Below are 15,268 nucleotides of genomic sequence, written 5' to 3'. Positions count from 1 at the left end.
GTTCCAGCGGTGGGAGGGATCAGCCACCCGCCTGCCTGGAGGGAGCAGGGCCCATGGGAAGACTGTTCTCTTAATCGCCAGGGCTTTGCTCCTGCTTTCATTTGGTGATGTTGTTCAGGGCTTACCAAATTATTTTTAAGAACTCCTGGGTTTCTTTGGATTTTTTTTTTTCCTGCTTATTTAGTAAGTTGATTAGTTGTAATTATCAGCCATGTGGAGTTTCTCAACTGGATACCAAAATGAGCATCTAATGCGGTAGTTGAACTGAATTCCCAAGAGTCTATGTGTGTATCTTATAAATGTGGGTGTGCAAGCCTGTGGGGTCAATATTATCACTTTTTTAATACCTACATGCACATAAGCACGTGAAGTGCAGGACAGAATATATATGTAATGCCCATCTCTCACGTGGCATATTCTAATGAAAACTTCCTGGAAGCCTGTGTGTGTGTGTGTGTGTCTGTCTGTCTGTCTGTCTGTCTGTCTGTGTATCGGTGAATAAATTCCTAAGCCTCTTTTCTGAACACACTGGATGACGCCAGCAGGACTTGAGTTGGAGAAAGTAAATTCAAGAGCTGGAGGGAGGGTGGTACTTCCTTTCCCATCCTCAGAATTGTCTCCATTATCCACCCCAGAGGGTACCTTCTTCTGGCAGGCCCAGGCCGAGCTCACACCTTGCGTCACTGTCACTCTTCTTACAGCTGCCTTCACAGACCTCTTCAGTCACTCCCTGCAAGCCCTTGGCTTTATGTCCTCATGGTCAAGAATGTGGGAAATTGATTATAACTTAAAAAAATGTTCTCTTATAAAGCAGATTACTTCTCTTCAAGATGGTACCTTGGACTCATACTTTAAACTCCCTCCTTTATCCCAACTACATTGGCATACTTTTTAAACAAATTATATATATATACACACACATGTATACATGTGCATATGCACACACACACACACACACACACACACCAGCCCATCTCAGGGTACAGAAATCTGGAACCTTCCCAGAAAAACTTGTGTTTCTGAGCACATCTCTGATTGCCCATGTAATGTAGTGAAGTCATACCTTGCATGGTGCAAATCTGCACTGGGGCTTTCAGGAACAGCCCCAGCACCCCTGCTCCCCACCACAGCTCTCTGACCACAGACTACTGCATCGCCAGGGATGCTGGTCCAAAGGATGCTGCCCAAGCCCCAGGCCACACCCTCCAAACAGAACCCCTGGGGACTGGGCCATGAGTCTGAGCTTTAACAAGCTCCTGATGGGTTCTTGGGGCCACTGCTTAAGCTCCAAGGGCCTCCACTACAGCCAGAGGCAAATGTCACAGTCAACCCCTGGGAAGCTCAGCAAACTGCAGAGAAGGGGGAAAGTCCTGTTTCTCACTTTCCCTAAACCTGAAGGAGAGTGGCCCCTGCCCAGACTGCATGCTTTAGAGGGGCACCATTCAGGGTCCCTTCATCATGTGCAGCCCACACCCCATCTTTCTAAAGAAGCACTCCACAATTCTCTGCGTAAATGCTCTCTGGCTGTGTCCTGACCTGTTCAGGCCTTTTCTCTGTTCAGACGTGCCTTGGGCATGTACAATTATAGATCCATTGGGTGATCAAGAGGCAGCTGTTTCCAGGGGTGTAGACAGAGCTTGGATGTGCCCATAAGGTACCCCATGGTAAGGAGTGCAGAGGTCAGACCCAAGGCCAGAATCTAGAAACAGGAAGTCCCCATGCCACCACGTTCCAGCAGGATGACCAAGGGGTCTAGGGAATCTAAACGTAACTTAACTTCCAGGACATAATGAAGGTATATTATTGTTATGGACCGAATGTTTGTGTCCCCCCAAAATTCATATGTTGGAGCCCTAACCCCTAATGTGATGATATTTGGCAGTGGGGCTTTGAGGAGGTGATTAGGTTTAGATGAGGTCATGTGGGTGGGACCCCATGATGGGATTAGTACCCTCATAAGGACAGGAAAACAGACCAGAGTTTCATCTCTTTCTGTCATGGGAGGACACAGTGAGAGGTGGCTGTCTACAAGCCAGAAAGTGAGCTCTCAGGTGGGACCAGTTCAGTCAGCACCTTGATCTTGGACTTCCAGCCTCCAGAACTGCAAAAAATATATGTCTGTGGTTTAAGTCTCCCAGTCAATGGTGTTTTGTTATAGCAGCCTGAGCAGACTAATACAGCAGTCAAGGTGGGAAGACAGAACCAATCTTATCTATCACATTATAAGACCATTGCATCATTGTTAGGCACTTGGGACTATGGTAGGAGAGCTCTGTTTGCTCTCTTGCACAGGCCTTGTTTGGGACAGCCTGTTGGCCCACCCTCCTCACCTTTGGACCCCTTGAGAAACATGGCCCTAGGCTTCTCTTAGCTCTTCTTCCCAGACCATTTATTCCCTTAGAGTCCTGAAATATTTCCACAGTGGCTTCCTAGGCTGCAGAGAAGCTGGGTGGCACCCCCACTTATATGTTCGTAGACAATGAACAGCCTGCACTGGCTTTATGGAGTCAGGCCTCTCTTCTGAGGAATGAGTGTCTGGAGGGCCGGGCCAAGGTGTTGCATAACAGGGAGAATTTGTGGGATTTACTTAGAGGCCCAGCTCTGCATCCAGGCCCAGCTGTGGATGTGGACATGACCCACCACTGCTCCCAAGGGTGCTGTTACAGGTTGAATTGTGCCTCCCCAAAAAGATATGTTCAAGTCCTAACCCCACAGTACCTCAGAATGTGGCTTTATTTAGAGATAGGATTTTTAGAGGTAATTAAGGTTAAATGAGGTCATTAGGGTGAGCCCTAATCCAATATAACCAGTGCCCTTATAAAAAGTGAAGATTTGAACACAGAAATGGACAAGCACAGAGGGAAGACGATGAGAAGACGTAAGAAGGAGGTGGCCTCATGACTGGAGTGATGCTTCCACAAGCCAAAGATTGCCGGCAACGCCAGAAGCTAGAAGAGGCGAGGGAGGATTTTTCCATAGAACTGCTGGAGGGAGCATGGCCCTGCTGACACCTTGATATTTATTTTTCTTTTTTTTTTTAACATCTTTATTGGAGTATAATTGCTTTACAATGGTGTGTTAGTTTCTGCTTTATAACAAAGTGAATCAGCTATACATATACATATATCTCCATATTTCCTCCCCATTGCCTCTCCCTCCCACCCTCCCTATCCCAGCCCCCTAGGTGGTCACAAAGCACCGAGCTGATCTCCCTGTGCTATGTGGCTGCTTCCCACTAGCTATCTATTTTACATTTGGTAGTGTATATATGTCCATGCCACTCTCTCACTTCCTCCCAGCTTACCCTTCCCACTCCTCGTGTCCTCAAGTCCATTCTCTATGTCTGTGTCTTTATTCCTGTCCTGCCCCTAGGTTCTTCAGAACCTTTTTTTTTTTTTTAGATTCCATATATATGTGTTAGCATACCGTATTTGTTTTCCTCTTTGTGACTTACTTCACTCTGTATGACAGACTCTAGGTCCATCCACCTCACTACAAATAACTCAATTTCGTTTCTTTTTATGGCTGAGTAATATTCCATTGTATATATGTGCCACATCTTCTTTATCCATTCATCTGTGGATGGGCACTTAGGTTGCTTCCACGTCTTGGCTATTGTAAATAGAGCTGCAATGAACATTGTGGTACATGACTCTTTTTGAATTATGGTTTTCTCAGGGTATATGCCCTGTAGTGGGATTGCTGGGTCATATGGTAATTCTATTTTTAGTTTTTTAAGGAACCTCCATACTGTTCTCCAAAGTGACACCTTGATTTTAGATGTCTGGCCTCCAGAACTGGGAGAGAATAAATTCTTGTTTTTGCCCACCTAGTGTGTGATATTCTGTTACAACAGACTGAGGCCAACCCACATGCATGGGCTCTTCTGCCATTTCACATGATTTGTCCTGCTCCACAGCAACAGTTCTGGAAAATGTGGTCCCAGACCAGCACCATCAACATCACCTGGGACTCTGTGTGCAAAGCAAAATGCAGGCCCCACCCAAACCTACTAATTCAGAAATTAGGTGGATGGGACCAGCACCTGTCTTTTAACCAGCCCTCTGGGGAGTCTGATGTCGCTCCATTTGGAGCATCCTTGGGGGGGAGAACAAATATCAAGGAATGGGGAGTACTGAGCACCAAAGGATGGGCCTGCAATGGGTCCACTTCTCCTCCCAGCCTGCATCCCTGGACAGCCCTGGTAGGTAGGATTGTTGGCAAATGCATGGTGGGAGAGCTCAAGGGGGTGTGAGCGCACCCCTGCAATGTGTGACCCACAATGTATCTTGGGCCCAGAAAGCTGGGGAACCCCAAGATTGAAGAACTCCTGTGATCTCCCTTGTGAGAACTAGAGAACAATCACAGCCCATAGCTGCTTTGCAGGGCGGGCAAAGTGGTGTCACAGCCAAGGACTGCCCATGCCCTTCCCAGATGATCCCTGTAGGATAAACGCCCAAAGTTCCCACAGCTCCAATGGTACACCCGGGCAGGCATCACTCCAGCTGGTGCCCAGGCCGCCGTGCCTCTGTACACACTATCCCCGTCCTCTGGAGTGTGCTGTCCACACTGACTCATCCTGTAAAACCGTGCTCCCACTTCACCCTCCTAATCCTCTCCGCTCTCTCTATGCACACAGCCTTGGGTCCTCACTCTAACAGCCTCCAGCACATGGCCCATTATTGACCATTGACACATGAGCCTCCTTCCTGCACTGCTTCCTTGTGGAACATTCCTGCATGTTCCATTGTATGGATATACCACATTTTGTTTATCCATTCATCTGTCAGTGGACATTTAAGATGTTTCCATTTTGGGGCTATTGTGAATAATGCTGCTGCAGACGTGGCTGTACAAGGTTGTAACGAAGAGTCAGACTCCTTTATTGATGTTTGATCACTGACAGCTTTTAAGCCCACCCCTCATCTCTGCTCCAGAGTAAACACCAGGTTTTTAAACCATTAAAGCTATTTCCAGCCCTTCACCATTCATGTAGCCCTCTTCTCTGTCATAACTGATATTTTACATCAAAAGTCCCATTTTTTCCTCTCGCTGGGACTTACCGGAAGAACAGGGGTCTGTAAGAAAGGCTTTCTGAAACTTGAGATGATCCCGCCAACCAGTCACAGGTCAAGGCTGTGAAAGGCCATCACCCCTGGTAGTCCCGGGCAGACGCGCTACCCACAGCCCTCCACATGACCCATCACTCGGGGCCCAGGCAGCAGGCACTGAACATCCAGCCTGTGTCCCAGGCTGTGGGGAGGAGGGTGTGGACAGCTTTAGCTTGGTGACAAAAACGACTCTAAATGTCCTCTAGCTTCTTCCAACTTTAGACTGAAGAATCTGAAGAGACTACATGGAGCGTGAGACCCAGTTTTTACCAAAAAAAAGTCCTTTAATTGTGAAGATCTCGTATGAAGAGACACACGCAGGAGAGCAGTCCCACAGGACACTCAAACCCTTGGTAACCAATGGTGGGAAAAATGGGGGCAGACGGCCCTGCGAGGCCTCCTGTAGGAGCCTGGAGGGAGGGTCTCCTCCCCTACAGGCATTGGTATCGAACGTGGGGGGAGGGAGATAAATTAGGAGCTTGGGATGAACATACACACACTACTATATATAAGATAGATAACCAACAAGGACATACTGTACAGCACAGGGAGCTCTACTCAGTATTCTGTAATAACCTATATGCGTAAAGAATCTGAAAAAGAATGAATATATATATGTGTGTATAACGGAATCACTTTGCTATATACCTGAAACTACCACAACATTGTAAATCGACTATACTCTAATTTTAAAAAACAAAACCAAACAAACAGGAACAGAGCCAAGAGTTGCTGGGCCCCGGGATGTGCAGGACCCTGTCAAGACTAAGCCATCAAGGGCTCACAGCATCCCGGGTGCTAGCTACTATGTGTGTCTCCCTTTTAAAGGTGGGGAAACTGAGGCAGAAAAGTGTGACCTGGCTAGAGAGAGGAGCTGGGTAGCACCCGTGTAGGACGGCAGCCAGGCGGGGGTGGGGGGTGGGTGGCGGGGAGGTTCCTCCTGACATGCGGACAGCAGTCCCCACCCAAACACGTGTGTTCCCTGGGGAGGACTTGGACCCGGAGCGCCAAGAGGGATGAAGGAGAGCTCGCTCCCAAGGGACTTGGTTTTCCATTGGAGGGAACTTGTGGTTTTCTGTTTTCTTTTTAACTCATGTTTATTATTATTATTATTATTACTATTATTATCATTATTATTTTAATCTTCTGTCACCTTGCTGCTTCCCTCTGGTTATTGTTATCTTAGTACTTAGGGGCCCCGCTGGCTCCCTGGTCAGTTGGTCCGAGTGCCTTTTGTTCCCCTCTGGCCCTAGTCAGGACTGCTGGGCTGTCACCTCACCCAGGTTCTGCTGTCCCTTCCTCCAAACCCACTATAGCAGCATGGGCGCCCAGCAGCCCAGGCCTGAACCTCCAAGGACACGCCCACTGTCCTCCGTCAAACCAGAGGGAGGTGACCCCCAAGGGGTGTTCCCTGCTGAAAGGTGAACCCTTTACGAGCAGAGACCACAAAGCATAAGCATGGAAGGACCCTGGCCTTCCGCCACAGAAGTAGCAATTGTGAGACAGCTTTGGGGAACGTTAGGCTGAATTTCTTTGTCTGCCATCAGCGTGGACATGGCAGATGGGAAATCCAGCCGGCTGAGGTTCTTAAACAAAAATCTGATGTCTCCTGGAGGTAAGAGAGCTTTGCAGGCAGCATGACTCTCAGAGCTGGTGGCTGCTTCTTAATGGAAAAAGATAAAAGAAATAAAAAGAGTGAGGCCCAAACAAAGATCTGCGTGGAAGCAGCTCGGCAGCTTTTCTCTATGTTTGCAGAACAATAGAAGAGGGAAGAGTTTCCATTAGAAGCAGGATTTCGGGCACACGGAAGGACTCCTTGGTCTGCGTGATGCTCTCACTGGGAAGGGAGCAGGTGCTAAACGCCGAGCTGGGCGCAGGGCTTCGGGCAGCAGTGAGGGGCTGGACGCCCGGGGCTGGGAGCTGGCCGGCCCACATTCGTCTAGACACAGGTGGTTCCAGGACGCCCCTGCTTGCAATGTTCCCAAGGTAAACCTAAACAAGCCTGGGGTTGAGGGAGGTCACGTCCAAGTCCTAACAGAAACTTGGCAGTCAGAAGACGGAGTGCTGAGCCCTGGGAACTCAGACCCCGGGATTTACACAACAAAGGGGATGTGTCCAAACCTGGCTGTCTGGTGTGTCCTTTGAAATGTAGAATTCAGGCTGCAGCCCAGAGGGCTCCAAACACCCCACCCCCCACCCCCCGGGCCGGCTCACTCTGGGGAGGAGACACCACCCCTCCTGGCTTCACCTTCTCCCCACCCTGATGCTGAGAGCAGTGGTCTCCGCGTGCTCTGCCCTTTGCTTTCACTAGGTCTTCCCGGAGTTGGATGACTCGAGGTAAGGCTTTCCCGCCAGGTCCCGCTGCCCAGATCCCTCTGCCAGCGGCTTCCCGGAGGGGAGGGGAGTGAGGGGAGGAGAGGGTTCCCGGAAAGCCCTCAGCAGGAGGCAGGATTGGTTACAGGTATGGACCTTGCCCTGCGTGCAGCCTCTGTTCCTCCTGCACGTGGCTAATTATAGCTGTTTACTGAGTGAAGGATGGGTGTCAGGGGCTGCAGGAGATGCACGGGTGGGAGAAGTAGTCCCCGGCTCTCCTGCTGTTTACACAGGAGTGGGAGAAGGGAGGAAGGCAGTGCCAGGCCGGAGATGCCTAGCTACAGAGAAGGGAGGTGTCAGCGACCACAGGCGGTCCAGAGGAGGCAAGGCAAACCCAAGCTGCCCCTGTGCCAAGGCAGACTCAAGTATTTCTTCTGAACTGACACCTCCAGGTCAGCGCTCAGGCTCAGAATTCTGCAGAACTCATTCCCAGAGGTCTTCAGAGCTTTCAGGCAGGGCTGGGGTGCCCTGAGTTCACCTGGTTTGGCAGAGACGTGCCGATGCATCAGGATGGGGGCATCAGACCTCGTGAGCCCTCACAGGATTAAAGCCACGAGGTCCCAGAGAACGCTCCCCGCCCAGCCAGGCATTCACTCAATTTACCACCTCAAGGTGCCTCTGAGCGGCACGATAAGCACTGAGGAGGGGTATTCTCCCATAACACAGACAGAAACCCAGCTCAGAGTGGTCCAGGCAAAGCTCAGGGGCACACAGCCAAAGGGCTCACAGCCAGAGCCCATGATGGCTCTGCCCCAAGAAGCCACTCTCAGCCCACCCTGGGATCAAGACGGAGCTCCAGAGAACACACTGGGTGGCCTGCTGGTCCCTACAAGGCTACAATCCTATGAGATAAGAAATGTTTACAGACTGGGAAACTAAGGTGTATTGGAATTAACTGACCTGCTCTCATCACCCAGAAAAGGATGTTTAGGGGACTGGAGCCCAGGAGTCTTGGGGACCACAGTCCGCACTCTGCCCTCCCAGAAGACACAGACGTGGCCTGTAGCAGCCGGGTGGGAGAACTGGCATTTCCCCCAACAGACCCTGACACCCTTTGGCACAGACCCGTGGTTCTCAAAGCCCAGTTCCCAGACCTGCAGCATCAGGTGAGACATGTAAACCCCAGGCTCCAACCCAAATCTACTCAATCTGAGACTCTGGGGTGGGCCCAGCGGTCTGTGTGGTCGCAAGCCCTCCAAGGGCTGTGACACTCCTCCAGGTGAGAAGGGCAGGTACCCTGGGGGAACAGTCCGTGGGGCTGGGGCAGAGCATTCCTAAAAAGGAAAGGCACAGCCTGTGCAGGGCCCACATGGACCCCTCCCTCAGCCTTACCTTGGGCTGCAGAGAGAACGGGGCAGGGTCTGTGTCCGCCTCAGGGTGTGCGCGCCTGATGGGTCAGCACGGGTGGGAGGTGACAGAGAGAACTGAGAACTGACCTGCATGTGACCTGGCCTGGGGGGCCGGGCTCCACCGTCACCTCGGCTGGGCCCTGGAAGGGAAGGACGCTGGCTCGCGGCCCCAACTAGGGATATTTGATCATCTCTGCTCTGTACTGCCCACAGGGTGGAGCGTAGGACAGACAATTCCAGGGAGGTGACCTTTCCAATTAGGCGGTGAAGTCAATGCGAACTTCAAACAGGTTAAAAATAGGATTCTAAAAGTAGTTCTGTGGAAACAGGAGGTGCAGCGGGAAAGTTCCTGGTGAGGCTGGGCAGGGTATTTCCCACACAGCCTCCATGCCCGAGAAGAAAGCTGTGTCTGACCCCCAGCAGGCCACCAGATGGAGAGAAATACAAAAAATCTGGGTGGAGTGTGAGGAGTATTGTGATGGGGAAAGGGCCTGGGGCTTGGGGGTGTGAGCCTGCCTCATTTATGTTACCTCCGGGTTCATTGATTGGCGGTCCTTTAAATTCTGCATTTAGGTTTGGGTATGCTCCTGTGCGTATGAGCCAGCTAATATGTATATAAACATACATGTTCATCATTTTTTATCAGGTTTTATTTCCTGCCAGATCTTCCAGACCAGAACATCAGCTTCACCACCCCCAGACCCTCTGAGTAAGAATCTGCGTGTTTCCACGTCCCTGGGTGTCTCGGGGTCCAGGAAAGTCTGAGAAGCTCTGCTCCAAGTTTCTGGAGGCCTGCCCCAAATGCCAGGGCAGGATTGAGCGTTCTGTGGGAGTCTTCCTGGGGTCAAGGTCTCAGCACACGGGGCTGCTATAGGTGAGAGGGCTTCCTGCAGCCGCAAAGGACGGCAGGTGTGAAGGCTGTTGACTGAGTGAGGCCCAATAGTCATTCTCCCTGGACAGAGCACACCGAGAATCTGGCCCAGACACCTCCTCAGGGCTCCTGTCCACACGTGGGCAGGTGCCAAGCAGTGCTGTGGATGCCTGCCATCACCACTGGGACGCCTGAGGTCACTGTGACCATGGGGTCTCCTCCTGCCTCCCTGCCCCTGTCCACCCAGAAAAAGTCCAGTTCCGTGGGTCCCTCCACGACACTTCATAAAGCTCCTACTATGCTCCAGGCCAGGGTCCCCACAGGGAGTGAGAATTGGTCCTGCCCTCGAGGACTTGCAGACCTGCTGGGGACAGATACACGAAGCAGGAAATGACAAAGTAATGTGGAAGCAGAGGGGCGAAACTGGACCCAGGTGTTGCCGGCACACAGAGAAGGACCAGCCAGGTGACGGGTCCCGTGTGGACATCCGGCCAGCCTGGAGTTGGTGAGTCCATATACAAGGGTTAAGGGTTATTTCTCTAAATCGATCTTTCTCCTTTCTTGGATTTATTAGTTTTTTAAAGTACATTTACATACAGAACAGAGCACTAATCTTAAGGGTGCAGTTTAGTCTAGACAAGAATATACACTTGTGTCATGGCCCACACATCAATGCGTGGAACATTTTGCCACCCCAGAAATTCCCTCCAGAGATGGCCACTATTCTGCTTCCACCACCAGTGGTTGTTCTTGCATGTTCCTGACTTTCATATGAACGGACGCACATGGTGTGAGCATGCTGTGTCCCAGCAGAAGGTCTGTGAGATGCACCCATGTTTGAATTTACATACATTGTCCTTGCTGTGTAGGATGTCAGCATGTGGATAAAATACACTTTATTCGGAGACTGGTGGACATTTGGGTCATTTCCAGTTTGGGACTACTATTAATAAAGCTGATGGGCAGTTTTTTCAATTTATTTTTTTTTTAATTTATTGAAGTGAAATTCACATAACATAAAACCCATTATTTTAAAGTGAACAATTCAGTGACATTTAGTACATTCACAATGCTTTGCAATCACTAACTTCTATTTAGTTCCAAAACATTTCCATCGCTCCAAAATGAAAGTACTGAGCCATCAAGTAGTTTCTCCCCACTCTCCCTCACCACCAGCCCCACCTGAAGCCTCTGGTCACCACCAGTCTGCATTCCGTCTCTGTGAATTTACCTATTCTAGATGGTTCACATCAGTGGAATCATAGAATATGCGACCTTTTATGTCAGCTTCTTTCATTGAGCATCGTGCTGTCCAGGTTCATCCATGTGTTAGTGTGTCAGCACTTCACTCTTTTTACGGCCCGAGTCTATTACATAGTGTGGAATGACCACAATTTGTGCTACAGACACTTGAGTTCATCTTTTTTTTTTTTGGATACAAGCGCTCATTTCTCTAGAGTACGTATCAAGGAGCTAGATGGCTGGGTCGTGGAGTGTTTGCAGCAGGTGTTTGGTTAACCCTTACTAGACACTACCAAACAGCTTTGCCCCGAGGGGTGCACAGTTCTGGGGTCCTAAGCAATGGGGAAGGTTAGGGGTGGGTCCTGTGAGGGCTGGTTGGCCCTCATGGTCAGTGTGGACATTGTGCTCCATTATCCAAGCCTACAGGCTCCCAGGCTGGGAGCCTGTCCTCCAACCTCCTGAGCCCCACGAAACCATTACTCTCTGAAGCCCTGTCCCTTTCGGGACGCCTTGCGGGTCTTGGGAATCACCCTGAAAATTTGAACAAAGCAGCACCCGGGCCCCAGCTCAGAGGTCAGGATTGAGTTTAATGTGTGGTCAGGGCTTAGACTCCCCACCTTGCTCCAGCCTGCTGGCTGTATCCTGCAAGCGTCCTTGCATTAATGCCTTCAACAGACAGCTGGTCCCTCCACCGTAAGTAGGGTGACGAAAGAGCCATCGCCAACCTCCTTGAAGAGTCAGCACGTAATTCCTCGCCCTCAGCCAGAGGCCCACCTCCCTGGCCCACTACAGGGCCCTGTCCTGGGTTACTGCCCTTCACCACAGGGCCTCGCAGCAGGAGACCGTTCACAGGGAAAAGGTGATTCAAAGTGGCCCTGCGAGGGCTGGCCAGATTCTCTCACGTCCTTGCATTTCCTTGGTTGTGTGTTGCTTTCTGGTGCGGCTCCAAGGCAGGTGATGGAGATGCCTGCTGCACGGCCACACAATTAGTGCAGTGCTGCATCCGGGCCGTGGCAGCTGGCACCTGTCTGCTCAAGTAAGGGGGCACCGAGCAGGTCCTTCCTGACAAGAGCGCCTCTCTCATTGTGCAGGTTTGGGAATGCACACGCTCTTCCAATTCCTCGTATTCCCTGAGGGTCCAATTCTTGGATTTCCTTTTCAGTAGAACATATATTCCAAGGAAACAGACACACAAGGTCTAATACAATACAAGGTGTTTTCTGCATGATTTCTTTGGTAGTCCTTAAGTAAATAAATCATCAGCCTCTAATGTACTTTCCACTGGGGGAGAAAATAGCTAAGTAAATACAGCACCTGCCACAGGACAGGAGGAAGACAGGGGCGTCCGGCCAAGTCACAGTCATTTATCACTGATACCCAGAAAGGTTCCCATGCTGAACAATCCCAGGGGCTGTGGCCTGCATGAAAAATCAACAGGACTTGGGTTGGTTTTTAAGGTCATTTAGAGAACTGTTTTCTCCTCCTTCTTTTATGTTTTCATGCATGTAAGACCATGCCTACACACCAAGAAAACAGAACACAAGTACAATAGAGTCTCTGGGGGCTAATTTGTCCCCTACAGAGAGGCAAAGGGTTGAATTGAGGTGGACAATTCCAGGCTGACATCACCAGTTCATTCTTCCCGAGAAGCAGCTGGGATCTGTGTTGAGAAAAGGTGTCCAACCAACATTTCCTGAGCATCTGAATGACGCACAGCAGGGAATTTGATGTTGAGGGTTTCATGGCCCAGGATCCTTACCTTCCAAGATGAAGCAAAATCAAAAGGAAAATAAATCAATTTATGAATTACTTTCTAATGGTCTAAAGGATCATTCAAGGTTGGTTTCAAAACTAGAGAGATGCCCCCTCAACACAATCTCACATTTACTGAGTACCTTCAGCCACAGACATTTTCATACCAGTCTCCTACTTCCTGGGGAAGGGGGCTTTTCTTAACAGGTTACGTGTGCAACGCAGAAGTCTGAACCATATGTCACCGATAGGACCGATAGGATGGAAAGTTAAATTACTGATAGAGAAAATTATCCTAAAATGCAATTGTCAAAGGAAATATAAAGTACTTTTTAAAAAATAGCTAAAATTCATCAAATATTTTCTCTGTGTGAAGCTCTTTAAGTGCCTTACCAGCATCATGTTTGAAATAACACCTGGAAGGATGCTTTTCTCCCAGCCATCCTCAGCATCCCAGCATCTCCTAAATGTCTGTAAATAACTCTGGGAGCGATGACTAGCTCTGCAGGCATCTTTACATCTTTGTGCTACGTCTTTGCTTGTAATCTCCCCTCCAGAAGATGATCATTGGCCATGTCGAAAGTGAATTAAATGACCAGAAATAGCTTTACTCCCAAGATGGATCTGTAGGGAGAGTGCAGTTTATCTGGAAGCCTTAGCAAATCAGGCTCGAGGAGGAAGAGAGAAGGGAGAGGAACTCCAGGGCAGAGACTGAAGCAGAGTCCTAAGGACCCCTCATGTGTGGGAGAAACAGGAGGGCCACAGACTTCTCCTTGAAGGGGAATCTGATGTCAACACACTTCAAACCATCGCATACCTTTAACATGAGGGGTTAAACAGGAGCCGTGGGTCTTCCTGCCTACATTTCCTGGCTTCCCCATTTGGCCTATTCCTAAGTCCCCATGAGTCTTCTCAACAGTCCTGTTGGCCATGAAATGCTGAGGACCCCTTGTGAGGAAGCAGGAGCTGTAGGTGCAGAGCTGGCTTGTTCTAGAACATTCTACCTCCCTCCACACTCTCCATCGGGGGCTCAGGCAGAACCATTCTTACCAAACTGACACTTGATAAGCACAGTCTGGGCCAGGGAGCCATGTCACTGTGGACTATGGGGACCAGACCCTGCTTTGCCAGCTGTTCTGTAATCAGGAAACCCGTGCATTAATGTGCAGTGAGGGGCACAGGGTGGCCTCCAGGAAGAAAGGAATGGTGAGGCCACCCACATGGAAAAGGGACTGCCGCAGAGCTGGACCACTTACCCGTGCCATGATCTTCATCACCAGGTCACTCCTGCACTACTGACATCCCGGCACTGCCTTCCTCAGAACTTGGCCGTTCCAGAAGAAGAGAGAGGCACATCTGGCTCAGGTGTCTGGACCTCATTACCCCTCACATGCCTCCCATTCACTCTGGGATGAAGCTGGAGTGGGGGGGATTAAAGATGATTCCCATTTATTTGACACACACACCCTCCCATAGACAGGTGGTTGTCTGTGCCCCCTCCCCAGTGAATCTGGGTGGCTCTGGGTCTCCTTTGACCAATAAAGTATGGCTGACATGACAGGACATGATGCCAGGTTCTGGGCTCAGGAATTATGAAATAACTGCATTCTCTTTCCATCTCATGGGACCCTCCTGGGGAACCCTGAAGCACCATTAGGCAGCCTGCCACCCTCAGGTGCTCTGCTGAAGCCCTCTGAGCCATTGCCCTAGCCGGGTCCAGCCTACAACCACCTCCACCAATGTGCCAGGTATGGGAACAAAGAGCTCGGACCCCCAGACACCTCTTGGCCAGTAGGTGACCACCAAGTTAGTTCAGCCCATGCTACCTGGAGCTGAAAAGTCACCCAGCCATGCCCTGCCAGAATCCCTGACCCAAGATAGCCATAAGATCTAACAAATTGTCTCCAGTCGCTGAGTTCTGAGGAGATGTCATCTAGTAGATAACCAGCCAGAGCACAAGTGACCGTGATGTCTTCCTCACACTATTTCCAGCTCCCGTTGGACTGACCATTGAAGTCCCCCTTCACCGCTTTAGAGCAGAATAGGGTCCCCCTCACAGCCCCTGGGGCAGACCCACACACCTAGTGTGCCTGGAGCTCTCTGGTGCTTGGGGTCCAGTCTTTGGGGACCTAGGGAGCTACACAAGGAGGAAGGGCGGCAGCTGGGGCCAATGAGCCAACCCTCAGAGCCTTGGCAGGACACCCAGAGCTCTCCTCTCCTCCATAGAACCTCAGCATGAGGCCCGGCCATATGGAAACTCTCTCAGTCCACTAAGTAGAACCAGCCCTCCAGGCGGCCACCCAGAACGGAGTTTCTCGACCTCGGCAACATGGACCTTTGGGGTCGGGTGATGTCGTGAGGCTGCCTTTTGCACTGGAGGACACTTGGCAGCTTCCTGGCCTCCTACCAGTTGTGACGACCAGATGTGTCTCCAGCGTCGCCTAATGTTCCCTGGGGACAAAATGGCCCCGGGTCCAGAACCTGTGCCCTCGAGTGTTCTGACGTGGCCAGAAAGAAACAATCCCGACTGCCCTAGAACATGTAAACCCAGCAGGCCATACGTCACTCAA

The 15,268-nt window shown here is 50.5% G+C and overlaps 1 protein-coding gene and 1 long non-coding RNA gene across 2 annotated transcripts in view; one reads left to right on the top strand and one right to left on the bottom strand.

Annotated features, from left to right (window-relative positions):
* Positions 1 to 8,902, bottom strand: part of LOC103012473 (uncharacterized) — a 72,725-nt gene extending 63,823 nt beyond the window's left edge. Inside the window, exon 1 of the long non-coding RNA XR_452075.2 lies at positions 8,817 to 8,902. This is a non-coding gene — a long non-coding RNA (uncharacterized LOC103012473). The remainder of the gene's footprint in view (positions 1 to 8,816) is intronic.
* LOC103012753 (uncharacterized) lies at positions 6,848 to 14,047 on the top strand. Its single transcript, XM_057548689.1, has 5 exons — positions 6,848 to 7,097; positions 8,402 to 8,590; positions 9,480 to 9,542; positions 10,012 to 10,209; positions 13,979 to 14,047. The coding sequence occupies exons 1-5, from the start codon at positions 6,940 to 6,942 to the stop codon at positions 13,995 to 13,997; spliced, it is 627 nt and encodes a 208-aa protein (XP_057404672.1). The 5' UTR covers positions 6,848 to 6,939; the 3' UTR covers positions 13,998 to 14,047.
* Positions 14,048 to 15,268: the final 1,221 nt, after the last annotated feature.

Source organism: Balaenoptera acutorostrata, chromosome 6 (genome assembly GCF_949987535.1).
Source record: "Balaenoptera acutorostrata chromosome 6, mBalAcu1.1, whole genome shotgun sequence".
NCBI classification, from domain to species: domain Eukaryota; kingdom Metazoa; phylum Chordata; class Mammalia; order Artiodactyla; family Balaenopteridae; genus Balaenoptera; species Balaenoptera acutorostrata.
This window is presented reverse-complemented; position numbering and strand designations above follow the sequence as displayed.